The sequence below is a fragment of the Nerophis lumbriciformis genome, linkage group LG03 (genome assembly GCF_033978685.3).
Source record: "Nerophis lumbriciformis linkage group LG03, RoL_Nlum_v2.1, whole genome shotgun sequence".
NCBI lineage: Eukaryota > Metazoa > Chordata > Actinopteri > Syngnathiformes > Syngnathidae > Nerophis > Nerophis lumbriciformis.
Window position 1 is genome coordinate 38,414,850 of NC_084550.2, and position 17,300 is coordinate 38,432,149.

The 17,300-nt window shown below is 40.0% G+C and overlaps 1 protein-coding gene across 2 annotated transcripts in view; it reads right to left on the reverse strand.

Moving 5' to 3' along the window:
- myg1 (myg1 exonuclease) overlaps positions 1–17,300 on the reverse strand; it is a 102,768-nt gene that overhangs the window by 41,453 nt on the left and 44,015 nt on the right. For both annotated transcript variants that reach the window (XM_061937715.2, XM_061937716.1), the window contains exons 3-5: positions 14,695–14,854; positions 10,450–10,599; positions 1,807–1,929 (exon numbers count right to left, since the gene is read on the reverse strand). In XM_061937715.2, the coding sequence (XP_061793699.1) occupies positions 1,807–1,929; positions 10,450–10,599; positions 14,695–14,854 (433 nt within the window). The remainder of the gene's footprint in view (positions 1–1,806; positions 1,930–10,449; positions 10,600–14,694; positions 14,855–17,300) is intronic.

The window sequence follows — 17,300 nt, forward strand, 5'->3', positions numbered from 1 at the left end:
ATTAGTAGGTTGCACAGTGAAGTACATATTCCATACAATTGACCACTAAATGGTAACACCCGAATAAGTTTTTCAACTTGTTTAAGTCGGGGTCCACTTAAATTGATTCATGATACAGATATATACTATCAAATATATACTATCATCATAATACAGTCATCACACAAGATAATCACATTGAATTATTTACATTATTTATAATCCAGGGTGTGGAGGGGGGCGCCGGATGTAAGTGTCAAAAAGACAGCCAAAAGAGTTTGATATGAGAATAAATCTAAGGTTAAAATATAGGGTAGAAATGCATCAATTTGCAGGAAATGTAGTCTTGATTTTCAACATTTTCTTTTAAGGCTTGCATGTCTACATTAAAACATTCTTCTTCATACTGCATTAATATATGCTACTTTTAAACTTTCATGCAGAGAAGGAAATCACAACTAAAAAAAATCACACACTTTTTCATACGGTGTTGATCTGGAAATTTTTGCCTCGGCATTTTGATGGTGTGGACGTGTGGCACCGAACGGAGATAAGCGTCTCGACAGACGTTATAATATTTGAACAATGATGACGAAAACGGTTTTCTCTGTCGTGTCGGTGTGTCGAAAATTGTTATGCGCTTATTTTTTTATTTGATTTTGTGCGTGGCATATAATTGCTATGCGCAGAGGACGTTTAAATCGTGCGCAATTGCACAAGCGCGCACCTTAGAGAGAACGTTGGTCACACGGCTGCGCTAGCATCACAGCTAACGTTAGCCATGCTGCTACCTCTCTGCTCGGGGAGGACGTATACGTATGTGACGTATGACGTGACAGTTTGTGACGTATGACGTGACAGTATGTGACGTGTGTAAGAAGGTGCTCTTGCTGTCTGTGAGAAGCACAGACACAGAAAAGAGTGAGAAGAGCCTGTCGTGTAATGCTAGCAGCTAAAAGCAACTGCGTTAGAATCCACAGACCTGTGGATGTGTTGAAGGTGTGCTGGAAAATGTGGAACGGAAATTATAGGGAGCAGCAGAAAAGTGGAATGTACTATTTAAATAGGTGCGTTGGAAAACACGGAGCGTTGGTTTTTTTTTAAACTGGATCTGGATCGGCATTTTCCCATGCCTTGCCGATACGCATTTTTTTGCAAATATCGGCGGCCGATCCGATCCAAATATCGGATCGGGACGTCGCTAATTGTTACACACCTCAATACAAAATATGTGTTATTCACCTGAAGGAAAGAGAAGAATAATTATGGATGCACTTCCCCTTTTCCGCAATAGACAACAAGACACGTTGGCTTGATTTTCTCTGGTAAAAATACAACCAACTTGAAGCGTCGTCTGCAGGCTAATCATTGGGACATCTTTGCAACAGTTAGTAGGGCAGAAGCTAATATTTGAAAATGACTCATACTGTACTGAATTACTGTTACTATTAAAGACATTAGAGCAAGAGCAAAACCGCTTACTGTACCACTACTTCACTTCCACTTTTGGCTTTCCCTGTCAGAGATCTAAAAATAAGTACCGGTATTTACCGGTACTATTATATTTTATTTAAAAATATATTTTCAAACACATTTTGTTTTATTTGTAAATTGTATAGACTGTAGTTACCTGCCATCAGTTTGCAGTTTTTGCATTTTATTCACATACAGTTAAAATATAGTTACAAAATAACCTTAACCTCAAAATAGACATACGTACTAAACGGTGGTTATGTTGTACCGTTACACCCCTAATAATATGGTATAACTAATCATATACTGGCTGTAATTGCACAACATTTAGCAGGTGCTCTGACAGCTGTGTACCTTATGTCGCTCGCTGACAGCCTCTTCCACGACCTGGCGTGCTGGCAACCAAGATGACTTGTAGAAATCCAAACGGTCCAGAAACTCCTGTCCAACCATAGCCATAGCCTTTTTGAACCCCTCCTGGAGACATTTGGTATGAACACAGTTACTTTTATGCAATAAAAAAAGAACATGTTCCACTTTCTACTTGTGGCCACTTTCTGTTGTTAACACAGGGAAAGAACTGACGAGCAGTTACTTAAAATTTGAATCGTTCTTTATAGCATTTTTTGACAATTGTGTAATTCAATGTAACTTTGCAGGTTCAAAATAAACAAAAAAATAACAGTCTTAATTCAAAACAAGTCTGGCAAAAACAAAATGCTGTTTCAGGCGCTGCGTTTCATCTCCTCTACTTGAATGTATGCACTTTCTGTAGAGGCTTGCACTGCAGGAAATAGGAAAATCATGAGCTTTAAAAAGCACGGTTGGAGGAAATGAGAAGGCATACTATTGTTAAACGGTTTCTATTCTGTTGAGTCTTGGCAGGCATTCTTTCAATTAAATACTGTATGATCGCTGCATCCTTGCATGAGCTGTCCAAAGAGTGGGGCCTACGCTATTGAAGAAAATTGCTATAGCTTCAATTAGATTTGTGTGAACTGAAATGGCACAAAACAAACAGGCCACTCTGGACCCCAGAGAAAGGGGCCAAACAATGGAAAAATGTCTGTTGACACAGTTGACACACTATATAAGTAGGGTTGAAGGTCTCTTGTGAGACGACGCTCACTAACACGTGCCATTTCCCTGCGGGCATTCCATGTCTGCACTAATGAGAAAGCGGAAAGTCAAACTAACGGAGCTGTGGGTCCCAGTTGCTGTGTGAGGTTTAGAAAAATTACCCTCTGAGTGCACCACACAAACAATAACTACCTTAAAGGGTTAGTTTAACGTTTATACACAAAATTGTAAAGGGGAACTGAACTTTTTTTAAATGTATTTTGTCCATCATTCATGTAAGACAAGAACACACATTTTTCTTTTTCTATGCATTCCAACTAGGGCTGCAACTAACGATTAATTTGATAATCGATTAATCTGTCACTTATTACTTCGATTAATAATCGGATAAAACAGACAAACTACACGTCTATTAGAGATGCGCGGATAGGCAATTATTTCATCCGCAACCGCATCAGAAAGTCGTCAACCATCCGCCATCCACCCGATGTAACGTTTGATCAGAACTGCACCCGCCCGCCATCCGCCCGCACCCGCCCGTTGTTATATATCTATTATAGACGATGCAAGGCATTAGTGAGGCATACCTGCCAACTACTCCGGTTTTCCCGTAATTCGTACGGTTTTCATCAACCTATTCCGGGTTACGGTTGCAGTGATAAAAAATACGGTTTTTCATTCATTTAAAAAAAAAAAAGGGTGAAAACTACGCGAATTGCACCTTGTGCAGACAAGATTTTTCGATCGGACACGGAGGAATTAGCGATGTAAAAGACAACGTTGGGACAAAAAAACACAAGTCTAATGCCGTTGCTAGCGATACAAGTGGAAAACTTTCAACGTTTTTCGTCGCCCAAACAGATTCTTTGGATGTGATAAATGCCGAAGTTTTATTTACGGAGGCAATAATTGAGCATGGACTTCCAATCGCACTGGCTGATCACATGGGACAGTTAAATGTTTGTAATGCAACCTTTAAAAATCATTACGCGGTGATCGCGGTCCCAAAAATAAACTTTTCTTGCATGATAATGTCCAGAAAAATTCGCTTTATATTACTATAGAGTCCTTTTAACGAATGAGTTTGATGGTTTATCACAAACCTTAAATGAAAGAAGTCCTTTGTTCTCCTGCACCATGCATGCGCTTTGGCCTTGCTTCGTGTTTGGTGCGCAATCCTGTCGGCTGTATTTCACAGCACGACATACTGTTAAAAGTGTTTATACTATTTATGCTTTCAAGTCCAAGTTGAAGAAATCTTGTTAAATGTTGACAGCATAACTACCAAAATACAGAAGTATGTCCTTAATATTTTTGCAGTGCTATTTCTGTTGAAAAGTTCAAATGATTACATTAGAGATGTGATGTGCCACTTTTCAAGTGTCTGATGGCTTAAATTAATTTTCATTCATTTTTCATATTTTGAATTCTTTTGAAAGGCTTACAAAAAAACTACATTTGAATTGTAATTCCATGCTATTGACAGGACTATTAATTTTAATGAAGTTAGCTTACCATGTTTACAGTATGATAATTGTGATAGAAATGTGAATTTTAGGCACAGAATATTTTTTACAATTGAACAAGGCAGTAGATTATACAAGCTTGGACAGAAAGTTAATAATGACACCAATTTTTTTTTTTATGGAATTGTTTAGTACTGTTTTACCATTTGTTTACTGTAAAAAGTGTTTATACTGTTTATACTTTCAATTAACAAATTGAAGTCTTGTGAAAGGTTGACAGGATAACTGGCATTAACTGTCAAAATAATTTCAAACTATTGAAGTTAGCTTACAGAATAAACATGCCAATCAACCCATATGATTTTTGCTGTAATATTTTTGTTTTGAAAAGTCACTGTGACTGATAGAAAAGTGATGGTTTTAGCAACATTTTAACCTGTCTGAATGCTAATAATCATTTTGCGTCGGGGGGCGAAGCCCTGAACCCTCCACCAGGACTTTGTCCTGGACCTACCGGGGCCTGCGGCCCTTGGACCCTGGCTACTAGGTTTTTCTGATTTCAAAAGTTGGCAGGTATGGTGAGGTTATAAAGCTTTTGCCTGTTAAAGAAAGGAGACTGATCCAATGCAGCACAGACTTTCGCGTGGCACGCTGTCACGACCCAGACGCACACCAGTGCGCAATCATATGGGAGCCGCGCTGAGCGCACCTCCAAGCGCATCTCGCTGCCGGCGACGGCCGGGTATGGGCCCGACGCTCCAGCGCCATCCATTTTCAGGGCCAGTTGATTCGGCAGGTGGGTTGTTACACACTCCTTAGCGGGTTCCGACTTCCATGGCCACCGTCCTGCTCTCTATATCAACCAGGGTGAGCCCCACCCCTTTCGTGAGCGCACTGCGCGCGGAGTGACCCCTGTTACGCGCCCCCGGCAACAGGGGTGGCGGGCAGGTAAGCTGCGCGTGCGGCGCGTGCGGAGTGACCCCTGTTACGAGCCCCCGGCCACGGGGGTGGCGGGCAGGTAAGCTGCTTACCTGCTGCGCGTGACGCCGGCCGCGGCGAAGGCGGACGAGGTGGGGTGTCGGTGCGGTGGGCGCGGTAGTGACCCTGGACGTGCGTCGGGCCCTTCTCGCGGATCGCCTCAGCTACGGCTCCCGGTGGGGCCCTCCCTTCTCCGCTCCGTAAAAGTGTCCATCTCTTTTTCTTTTTTTTTCTTCTGTTGTGGCATATGCAGCAGGTGCCTGCTCGTTTTTCGTATTTGGGTAACAACATTTAACTATGTATATATATTTCCGAATTGGTTTAACTGCCACCCGCCTGAATCAATTTAAAATCTTTTTTTTTTTTATTTCAATCGCCCGACCCGACCCGCGGATAAAATCTAATTTTTTTTAATTTCATCCGCCCGATCCGCGGATAATCCGCGGACTCCGCGGTTGTGCCCGCAAACCGCGCATCTCTAACGTCTATCCTTTCCAGTATTTTATTGAAAAAAAAACAGCATACTGGCACCACACTTGTTTTGATTAGTGTTTCTCAGCTGTTTCTACATGTTGCAGTTTATAAATAAAGGTTTATAAAAAAAATTTAAAAATAAAAATAAAAATTATAATAAAAAAATAAAATTGCCTCTGCGCATGCGCATAGCATAAATCGAATCGAATGACTAAATTAATCGCCAACTATTTTTATAATCGATTTTAATCGATTTAATCGATTAGTTGTTGCAGACCTAATTCCAACTATTAAACGTTAGCAAAAGTCAGCTAACAAAGTAGCCAATGGGAGTCGATCTGTTCCGCCTATTAAACGCTCTAAAAACCTCCATTAAAGTTTTTTATACACGTAAGTATACATGTATTGTAGTAACAGGCCCATTCATGACGTAGTGTGGTCGTTTTAAGCATACGGCGGCGTATTCATTTGAAAGACGCATCAAACAGTTGCTTTTCCCTTCAACAATAACAACACTAGTAATCATGCTATATTTCATGAAAGACAACAAAGATTAGTTTGACACAAATGATGATTCAGAACCTTATATTTTGAGCCCTAGTATAGGGAGGATGAGCTACAAATTTTAGAAAAAAAGCTTTAGTGAAACACTTGGTATCATGCAAGGAGTTCAGGAGCTCTGTGCTCTTGTGTCATCCTTTTGTGTTCCTGGTGTTCCCCTCTTGTTTTCATGTGGGTTTTTTTGCCTTTTTAAAAAAAAAGTGCCGCAAACGAGCGTCTTTCTTGCGATCTTTAGATATAGGTTGAATGCCAAAGTTGACAATTTTCTGGATTTTAGACTTAGACTTAGACTTCCTTTTTATTGTCATTCAAATTTGAATTTTACAGCACAGATAAGAACGAAATTTCGTTACATAAGCTCATGGTAGTGCAGGATAAAAAAGCAATAAGGTGCATATATAAATAAATAAATATATATATAAATATAAATAATATATAAATATATATATAAAATAAATAAATATATATAAATAAATAAATAGATTACTGTACAGATAAATATATTGCACTTTTTCACATGCGTCCACGTTTATGGATGTATGTTATATTGTCTTTTTTATTCCAGCGGGTTAATCCATTTTGGGGGGAGTTGAGGGGATAATTTAATTATGATGCGTTCAAGAGTCTTACGGCCTGAGGGAAGAAGCTGTTACAGAACCTGGAGGTTTTGCTTCGGAGGCTGCGGAACCTCTTTCTAGAGTTTATTTTTGATCGTACGTCCATATTTAGTACGAAAGCCCACGCAACTTTCTGTACAGTTTCACTGTTCTTTTGGACTCTGGCTTGCATGCCATCATATAAAGAGCTGATCAGTGATGTCCGCTTCTCTGGACAGCTAAACTTCTGAAGAATCTTCCCACAGACCGGTCGAGGTCACGACATCAAAGACCTTGGTAGGTATATAAATACCACGTGAAGCTCCTAATTTTGCTCACGGCATTTCTCTTGTAGCTGATGGACAGCAAAGACCATGACACTGGTGCCTTGGCAACCTCGGCACTAGTAGGGAGGTCTTCCATCAATTAGTTCACTGGTTGTTTTGGCAGCGATGCAATTGCCTTTTTAGAAAAGGTTGACTCTGTTCAGAACACTGTTAAAATGTTCTTCCCAGCGAGCAAGTATGTGGCCTTCTCTGTTAACAAGGTGGACTGGTCAGAAGATCTTACTAGGGTTAAACCAGATACCTTAGGTCCATAAACCATTCAAAGGCTATCGTGGCATATCTTCATGTCATGGTTTTCAGCTGCTGCTAGTAGTTCCTCTGCCTTCTTTTCTCACCAGCCATTCTTCATCTTCTGCAGTTTCTGTTGAAGAAGTTGACTTGCCTGCTGGTAGTCCTGTTTCTTTTTGCTGCTGATCTTGTCATCAAGGTGATCTTTGCAGGCCTTTTGCTGCTTGCTGACTGGCCTCTGAATGTCTTCCTTATTTTCATCGAACCAATCACGGTGTTTCCTCCCCACAACACCAAGGGTATCAGCTGCAGAACTGTAGACAGCCTCTCGGTAGGACCTCTATTCCTCTTCCAAGCTTGGAAGAGGGATTCCTGGAGACACTGCTGTAGTGCTTTCATGTTGGGGGTTAGCCGAGCAATGTTCAGCTTCCTGAGGGGCTTGATCCTCGCCTTCTTACTTTTCCAGGACAGCTGTCTGTTTACCTAGCGCCGAAGTAGGCGACGATCGGACCAATAGTGTGTGAACGTAATGGATTTGATTTTATATCGCGCTTTTCTATTGTTAGATACTCAAAGCGCTCACAGAGAAGTGGGAACCCATCATGTGAACGTTACAGCGTTCTCTCTGGCGCACTATTGCGCACATAGTCTAGCATGTGCCACTGCCTTGATCGAGGATACATCCGTGAGTTCTTGTATTTGTGCACTTGCTGGAAAATTATGTTGGTGATAGAAGGTTTATACTGAGCACACAGTGATAGCAGCATCAGTCCATTAGAGTTGCACTTGCCATGGGGCCCTAAGATATTCAGAAAAAACGATGTAGTCAGTTCCAAATTATGCATTAAAATGTCCAAGGATGATGAGCTTGTCCTTTCTGTTGACTCCTAAGAAAACGCGATTCAGATCCTTATAGAAAGCTTCCTTGGTGTCGTCAGGGTTTGTCATGGTGGGAGCATAGGCGCTGATGACTTTGGCAAAGCAGTCCTTTGTGAGCTTGAGATTCAGGGTCATCAGTCGATCAATGATCCTATGAAGTAGGCTGTCAAGCTGTCTGGTAAGCTTGGCGCAAATAGCAAATCCGACGCCAGAAGCCCTCGGGGCGTCGTCAGGCTTACCCATGCAGTAGAATGTGTAACTTTGACCAACTTTCTCTAGCTGTTTTCTCAAAGAATCTGAGAACCCCTAACAAGTGCTGGTCTGTCGCTGTGGGAGGATATGGGTACCATATCTACCCCTGTGTACAGTGGACGACCATCGCACCACAGAGTCATGGCTAAGAACTCCCAGGAGCATCCTCTTGCCTGTTCCCGTCACAATTTCTGCATCACCGTAGGGCTTGAACGTCGTTGGGTATTGTGCGATGCCTAGCTTGTTATTCGGCGACCTGTTTGCCTGACCAGCACAGTTTTTAAAGTGAAGAAGAGATGTGCAAAGCCTTCTCCACCCTCTCGTCTATTAATGCTTAATGTCTAACAGGTGCAGAAACTACCACATAAGACTGCCCCGGTAGGTGCAGCTTTTTTGTTTTGAGTATCAGTCTCCCAGGAAGACTTCCGGCCAAAGATGTCGAGCTCGTCCTACCCTGCTCGATGGCCGCCAATAGCTCGTCTGAACCAGCGTCCTTCGGTGAATCTGGTTTTTGCTTCCACCAGCGTGTTTGGTGTCGTGTGGGAGAGCGGTTTGCTGATGTCAACGTTGTGAATCGAGTGGCTCATGGTGGGGTTGGGGTTATGATATGGGCAGGCGTATGTTATGGACAACGAACAAACACAAGTGCATTTTATTGATGGCATTTTGAATGAATTGAATTGAATAAAATTAACGAGGAAATTGGGTTAAGTTGTTGCAGATGTCATCTCAGCTCATTTTATTCATCTGCTTTGATAATAAGGTGTTTATATAAATAATATACAGTATCTCACATTGTACAGATAAATGAGTATGATCAAGTTCTCAATTAGAGGTGGCAATCTTTGGTCACCTCACGATTTGACTACAATTCCGATTCAGGAGCTACGATTCGATTAAAAATCGATTGTTCATGCATCTTTAAATTTAGATATTTTGATGCGGCTTTACATTTTTTCGTTTCACTAAAAAAAGAGTTTATCACTTGCAACTTTAAAAAAACAGTGCATTTGTAATAAGAAAGAGTTAAATTAATTCTGACATTTATCAAATTAATGGAAATGTGTGCAAAACTGGAACATAAGTGCCCTAATATAAAGGAGCTAGTCGGATCTCTCGGTGAGGTGGCTCACTGAGGTCAGCCAAATTTTAAAACGGTCTTCATTACTTTATCTAAAATAAATAAATTGATTATCGACGTTCACTAATCGAATGTATAATCGTCCATGTCCGAATTGCAATGCATCAAAACAATTGTTATTTCTCAATTTCAATAGTAATTCGATTCAGGGGGGGTCGTAAGAAAAATGTCTGTCTCCCAGTGGGTTCATGACAGAAAATAACTGAGAAGCACAGGCTTCACAGGTTGGCAAAATATGCTTTTCTTTATTTTTCTCAAGCTGCTACACCTCACTGTGAAAACTACTGTTTTAGATGCACAAGTTTTGCTAACATCATGCATGACAATGGTTTGAATTCAACATTTTGTTTGACTTTTAAAGAATATTTGTCCAAAACATTTGGGCAGAACTGCTTATTTTACGACATTTGGTGTATTTTGGGGATAGATTGAAATTACTTTTAGCTATTGCAGCACTAGAGGTTCTGACTAGAGGTGGGGATAATAATAGATTTTTAGATGCATCACAATTCAGACATGGACGATTATAAAATCGATTAGTAAATGTCAATAATTGATAATCGATTTCCTTACTGTAAAAACAAGTAATGCAGACAGTTCTCAAATGTGGCTGACTGCAGCCAGCCACCTCACCGAGTGATCCAAACAGCTCCTTTATTATAGGGCATTTATGTTCCAGTTTTGCACACATTTTCATTAACTTAATAAATGGGATGGGAATTATTTTAACTGTTTATTACAAATGCACTGTTTATAAACAAAATGCAAGTTCCAAACGCTTATTTAGTTAAACGAAAATAAATGTAAAACTGCATCAATATACATAAATTAAAGATGCATCAATAATCGATTTGTAATTGAATTGTAGCTGTTGAATTGTAGTCAAAATCAAATCTTGAGGTGCCCAATGATGCCCACCTCTAGTTCTGACTGCCTACTTATTATGCTGAGCATATAGCATTTCTGTCACAAAATGGATGGATGCACACACACACCTCAGTGTCCTGACTCTTGCTGTTCCAGCGTGGATTCAGGTAGCTGACACGTGCGCTCAGCATGGTGGAGATGGCATAGCGCGCCTCACTGTCACACTGTGAAATGCCGTTGTCTACGGCATCCACCTCCTCCACAAAGTTCTCGTAGAGCTGCCAGGATGTGAATAAATGTGTGAGAGATCAATCTGTGATGAGAGGCATAATCAGCAGTTTTATGTTAATGCACCTTGTCTCCATTTTTAAGCATGGGAAACAGGCAAGAACTTTGGCATTGCACTTGAAAGCCATTAGGCCCAAATGTATCGGTAGTTACTGAGGGCTAAAGTGCGCGGCAAGCTCGTTAAAGTAGAGAGGACAGTTGCTATCTGTTTGAGGCTTTAAACAGACTGGAGATGACGCAAGTTAACAGTGATTATATTTAGGCTAACATTTGTCAAGGTGCGCGCAGGGGCCTCATGCTGGTGGGCTCCCGGGTTCTAAAATCCACTGAATATACCGGTAACTGTGGTGTCCTCTGTTGGAATCTGGCACAGTGGAATTGTCACATTTCGGAATAAACGCTCCATTTTCTGCTTGTTCTGCACTGCCAACTGTGTAATGAAGGCAGAGGGAACATTAAGAAACAATTTGCTTTTCCTGCATACTGCTTGGTTTTTGGTCAATGGACAATAACAAGGGTGTGAATTTGTAGGCACCTAAAGATTCAATCCGATTCTCGGGGTGACGATTTGATTTAACATGATTTTTGCAATGTATTATTTAGTGTAATATATATTTTTTTTTTATTCTTCTTTTGCCATTTTTTAAAATGCTTTTAATTACCGGTATATTGTTTTTATAATTTTTAAATGTTTTGTTATTTTTAGTATAATTATATTCCATCCATCCATTTTCTACCGCTTGTCCCTTTCAGGGTCGCGGGGGGGTGCTGGAGCCTATCTCAGCTGCATTCGGGCGGAAGGCGGGGTAGACCCTGGACAAGTCATCACCTCATCACAGGGCGATAATTATAATGAACTTTTTAAAAACAGGTTACAGGTTAGAAAAGCTCCTTCTGGTTGCATGAAGATGGCCTAAAAATGTATTTTACAAAATGTATTGATATTAAAAAAAAAAAATTTTTTAATAGGATTTTTGAAAACTATGAAAAGATTTAGATTTGGAATGAATAAGAATCGCGATTTGGATTTGGATGTGAATAAAACAATTTTGTGAACCCCTAGACCAGGGGACAGCAACCCGCGGCTCTTTAGTGCCATCCTAGTGGCAGTTTTAAAAAATGATTGAAAATGGAAAAAGATTGAGGAAAAATAATGTTTTTGTTTTAGTATGTTTTTTGTTTGAGGACAAACATGACACAGACCTTCCCAATTGTTAGAAAGCCCACTGTTTTTATATGTTTGTGTTTATGCTTCACTGATGAGTATTTGGTGAACATTGTTTTGTCCTACAAATTTCGGCAGTTTACATGTAAAATCTTCCACTCCTTCTTTGTCTCGTTTTGTCCACCAAAAGTTTTATGCTGTGCGTGAATGCACAAAGATGCACTTTGTTGATGTTATTGACTTGTTGGAGTGCTAATCAGGCATATTTGGTCAGTGCATGACTGCAAGCTAATCAATGCTAACATGCTATTTAGGCTAGCTGTATGTACATATTGCATCATTATGCCTCATTTGTAGGCATATTTGAGCTCATTTAATTCCCTTCATTTATTTTCTCTGTGTCTAATTTATATTTGCATGTCTCATGACACATTATCTGTATGTAATATTGGCTGCATTTCAGATAGTCGTTTGTGTGCCATGTTGTTCCAGACCACAGCAAACATTACCTTGCTTGCCAAAGATTGTAATAATCTATTAGAAAAAGACAGCCTGCCGTTTCCTTTAACTTGGACACACACATCTATACCTTTGGCCATTAAAAGCCAGTAATTTGCAGGAGTGATCTCATCTTCTGAGTAGCCTGTGATTTACTAATGGTTTCTAATGTTGTAAAAATGCGTAGAATAAATACAAAATTTCAACATTTCTGTCAACAAAGATTTTCTTCAGCCTGCGACACAGTCATTTTGATAGTAGGCTATTATAGCTAATATAGACACTTACGTCATGTGTTGCCTTCATTATAAAACTTTTATACGGCTTTTCATTTTTTGCGGCTCCAAACAGATTAGTTTTTTGTATTTTTGGTCCAATATGGCTCTTTCGACGTTTTGGGTTTTTGGGTTCCCGACCCCTGTGCTATTATATACATATACAGGTAAAAGCCAGTAAATTAGAATATTTTGAAAAACTTGATTTATTTCAGTAATTGCATTCAAAAGGTGTAACTTGTACATTATATTTATTCATTGCACACAGACTGATGCATTCAAATGTTTATTTCATTTAATTTTGATGATTTGAAGTGGCAACAAATGAAAATCCAAAATTCCGTGTGTCACAAAATTAGAATATTATTTAAGGCTAATACAAAAAAGGGATTTTTAGAAATGTTGGCCAACTGAAAAGTATGAAAATGAAAAATATGAGCATGTACAATACTCAATACTTGGTTGGAGCTCCTTTTGCCTCAATTACTGCGTTAATGCGGCGTGGCATGGAGTCGATGAGTTTCTGGCACTGCTCAGGTGTTATGAGAGCCCAGGTTGCTCTGATAGTGGCCTTCAACTCTTCTGCGTTTTTGGGTCTGGCATTCTGCATCTTCCTTTTCACAATACCCCACAGATTTTCTATGGGGCTAAGGTCAGGGGAGTTGGCGGGCCAATTTAGAACAGAAATACCATGGTCCGTAAACCAAGCACGGGTAGATTTTGCGCTGTGTGCAGGCGCCAAGTCCTGTTGGAACTTGAAATCTCCATCTCCATAGAGCAGGTCAGCAGCAGGAAGCATGAAGTGCTCTAAAACTTGCTGGTAGACGGCTGCGTTGACCCTGGATCTCAGGAAACAGAGTGGGCCGACACCAGCAGATGACATGGCACCCAAAACCATCACTGATGGTGGAAACTTTATACTAGACTTCAGGCAACGTGGATCCTGTGCCTCTCCTGTCTTCCTCCAGACTCTGGGACCTCGATTTCCAAAGGAAATGCACAATTTGCATGGTTGGGTGATGGTTTGGGGTGCCATGTCATCTGCTGGTGTCGGTCCACTCTGTTTCCTGAGATCCAGGGTCAACGCAGCTGTCTACCAGCAAGTTTTAGAGCACTTCATGCTTCCTGCTGCTGACCTGCTCTATGGAGATGGAGATTTCAAGTTCCAACAGGACTTGGCGCCTGCACACAGCGCAAAATCTACCCGTGCCTGGTTTACGGACCATGGTATTTCTGTTCTAAATTGGCCCGCCAACTCCCCTGACCTTAGCCCCATAGAAAATCTGTGGGGTATTGTGAAAAGGAAGATGCAGAATGCCAGACCCAAAAACGCAGAAGAGTTGAAGGCCACTATCAGAGCAACCTGGGCTCTCATAACACCTGAGCAGTGCCAGAAACTCATCGACTCCAAGCCACGCCGCATTAACGCAGTAATTGAGGCAAAAGGAGCTCCAACCAAGTATTGAGTATTGTACATGCTCATATTTTTCATTTTCATATTTTTCAGTTGGCCAACATTTCTAAAAATCCCTTTTTTGTATTAGCCTTAAGTAATATTCTAATTTTGTGACACACGGAATTTTGGATTTTCATTTGTTGCCACTTCAAATCATCAAAATTAAATGAAATAAACATTTGAATGCATCAGTCTGTGTGCAATGAATAAATATAATGTACAAGTTACACCTTTGAATGCAATTACTGAAATAAATCAAGTTTTTCAAAATACGGTATTCTAATTTACTGGCTTTTACCTGTATATATATTTATTGCTGGCCTGAAAGAGATGTGTTTCTAAATTCTGGTTACCCTAATGAGCTAAAAAAGGGGAAAAACAATAAAAAAAAACATCTCAGTGAGATGGATGTGGAGGGAAACTCAAAGCTCTGCAAACCAGAAGCAATCTACAACCACAGTCCTATATACGGTAAATGCTCCATGTCACAACTCAATTTGTTTAACCTCCAAGTCACAGCCGCCCTGGGTGGACTGACAGAAGCGTGGCTTCCAATTTGCACCAACAGCCTCTCTAACCACCACCAAAGATTCCTTCATAGTCATACACTAGTGTGAGTGGCACTGGGAGCAAGGTGGGTGAAGTGTCTTGCCCAAGGATACATGGTCTAAAGTGGTCTTCCCGCACTTACTTTGTCGTAGAGGACCTCTAGCTGCTTATCGTCCTCCTTCAGCTGAGTCAGCTGGGCCAGCAGCTGATGACCAAAGTGGAGGTAGACCAGGCCGGCCGAGCTGAGCTTGGTGACCCAAGGCTTATCTGGACACAGGCTGTGGAACGTCTCTGCAAAAGTCCTGAAAGTTAAGGAGGAAAGACAAGACAACATTAATGTACTGTTAGTATGGGGCATTAAAAGACACCATTATCCATCCATCCATTTTCTACCGCTTGTCCCTTTTGGGGTTGAGGGGGGTGCTGGAGCCTATCTCAGCTGCATTCGGGCGGAAGGCGGGGTACACCCAGGACCAACATTCATACATTATATTACCGTATTTTTCGGACTATAAGTCGCAGTTTTTTTCATAGTTTGGCCGGGGTGCGACTTATACTCAGAAGCGACTTGTGTGTGAAATTATTAACACATTACCGTAAAATATCAAATAATATTATTTAGCTCATTCACGTAAGAGACTAGACGTATAAGATTTCATGGGATTTAGCGATTAGGAGTGACAGATTGTTTGGTAAACGTATAGCATGTTCTATATGTTATAGTTATTTGAATGACTCTTACCATAATATGTTACGTTAACATACCAGGCACATTCTCAGTTGGTTATTTATGCCTCATATAACGTACACTTATTCAGCCTGTTGTTCACTATTCTTTATTTATTTTAAATTGCCTTTCAAATGTCTATTCTTGGTGTTGGGTTTTATCAAATAAATTTCCCCAAAAAATACTCCAGTGCGACTTATATGTTTTTTCCCTTCTTTATTATGCATTTTCGGCAGGTGCGACTTATACTTCAAAAAATACGGTACTTTCATTTACTTTCACTTAAAAAAAACAAATTTTTTAAGGTGTTGCAACTTTTATTTTATTTTGTAGTATTAGCAACTTCCTCCCGGTCAACTTCCTTTGTTTTCACTTTATCGAAGTGCGCATGCAAGTGACGTCGATCAATCAATCAATCAATCAAAGTTTACTTATATAGTCCTTAATCACAAATGTCTCAAAGGGCTGCACAAGCCACAATGACATCCTTGACTCAGATCCCACTAGAGGCCACGTTGGGGCCACATTGTGGCCTGTGGGCGTTTACACTGGAGTCTGATAAAAATCATATTATATATAATTATAATTAACTTTTTTAAAACAGGTTACAGGTTTGAAAAGCTCCCAAAAATGTCACAATGTACGTTACATATTATCTGACAGACTTTGTCATGTTCTATGCCATATTATTTGACAGGCGCTTTGTAATTAACACGTTTTATGACTTTTTCTATGTCCAGGCAAACACAGGTACTTCTACTGAGGTTATATAGTAACCCTTACGAGACCAGGTAGGATGTTACACTTACAGTATCAGTACTTCTGTCTTAACCTTGATATTCTATCTTTCATGTAGAGCTGGGCGTTTATAGCAAAAACCTGAATCACAATTAGTTGAAAGCTTTATCTTGATTTTGTTTAATTGACAATTACTGTATTTTTTGTAGCTAAACTGAAAGACATTAAGACCGATTAAACTACAAAGCTAAAGCTAGCAAGAACAATCCATACACCCACAACACATCTCATCTGCTTGTATTGTTGGGAACGACATCATGCATGTAATGCACAAACAGAACAGCGGTAGCAACTTTAGAGGCGCTCTCTCTTTTTTTTTTTTTTTTTTGAACAGTCTCAACTTCAACCGAGTCGCCTCTTTCCTCGTCAAGCTGAGAACAGCAGCACAGTATACTTCCCCCCCTTCACAATAATAGCGCGGTGCGCCACATTCGGTCTGACTGCGCTAACAAAATAAAAGTTAAAAAAAAGCACCTTACACGAGTAGAGTGTGCTTAAAATACTTATTGACACATTTACACAATCATACAGTGGCCTAAAATACTGGTCAAAATTGTCCGAAGATGAATTGCTGCAAAAAATTCAAATGCAAAAAATTAAGTTACATAAATTCAATGTAAAAAAAACAAAAAAACATTTTGTAATAAAGATACAAATTTACAATATCTAAAGGCAATTTGTAGTATTGGAATGTTGCAATACAACTACCGGTACACTTTCACAAAAAATTATTTTCTTATTTCAAAACTGCCCTTTTTGAGACCTTAAAGAAATGCTAAACTGTCAAAAGTAAACGATTTGAAACATTTTCAATATATAAAAGCAGATCCAATCGAATCATGATGAATTGATTTAGAACATTTAGAATCTAAATCGAATCGATTTAGGGAATTGACTATGACACCGAGCCCTATATGTTTGTCTCTTCCAAACAGGCTGCACGAGGGTTCCCTCTTTGTATCGGTTCTCAGAAAGTGAAACCTCTTGTCAGTCATTCACTCGCTCTGTAGGTGGAGGTGGGGCCGCTAGCATACGCAGTTCAGCCTCGTAATGCCAACGTAAGGTAACAAAATGACGTTGAAATATTTGAATTAGGGCTGGGCGATATGGCCTTTATTTAATATCTCGATATTTTTAGGCCATGTCACGATACACAATATGTATCTCGATATTTTGCCTTAGCCTTGAATTAACACTTGATGCATATAACCACACCAGTATGA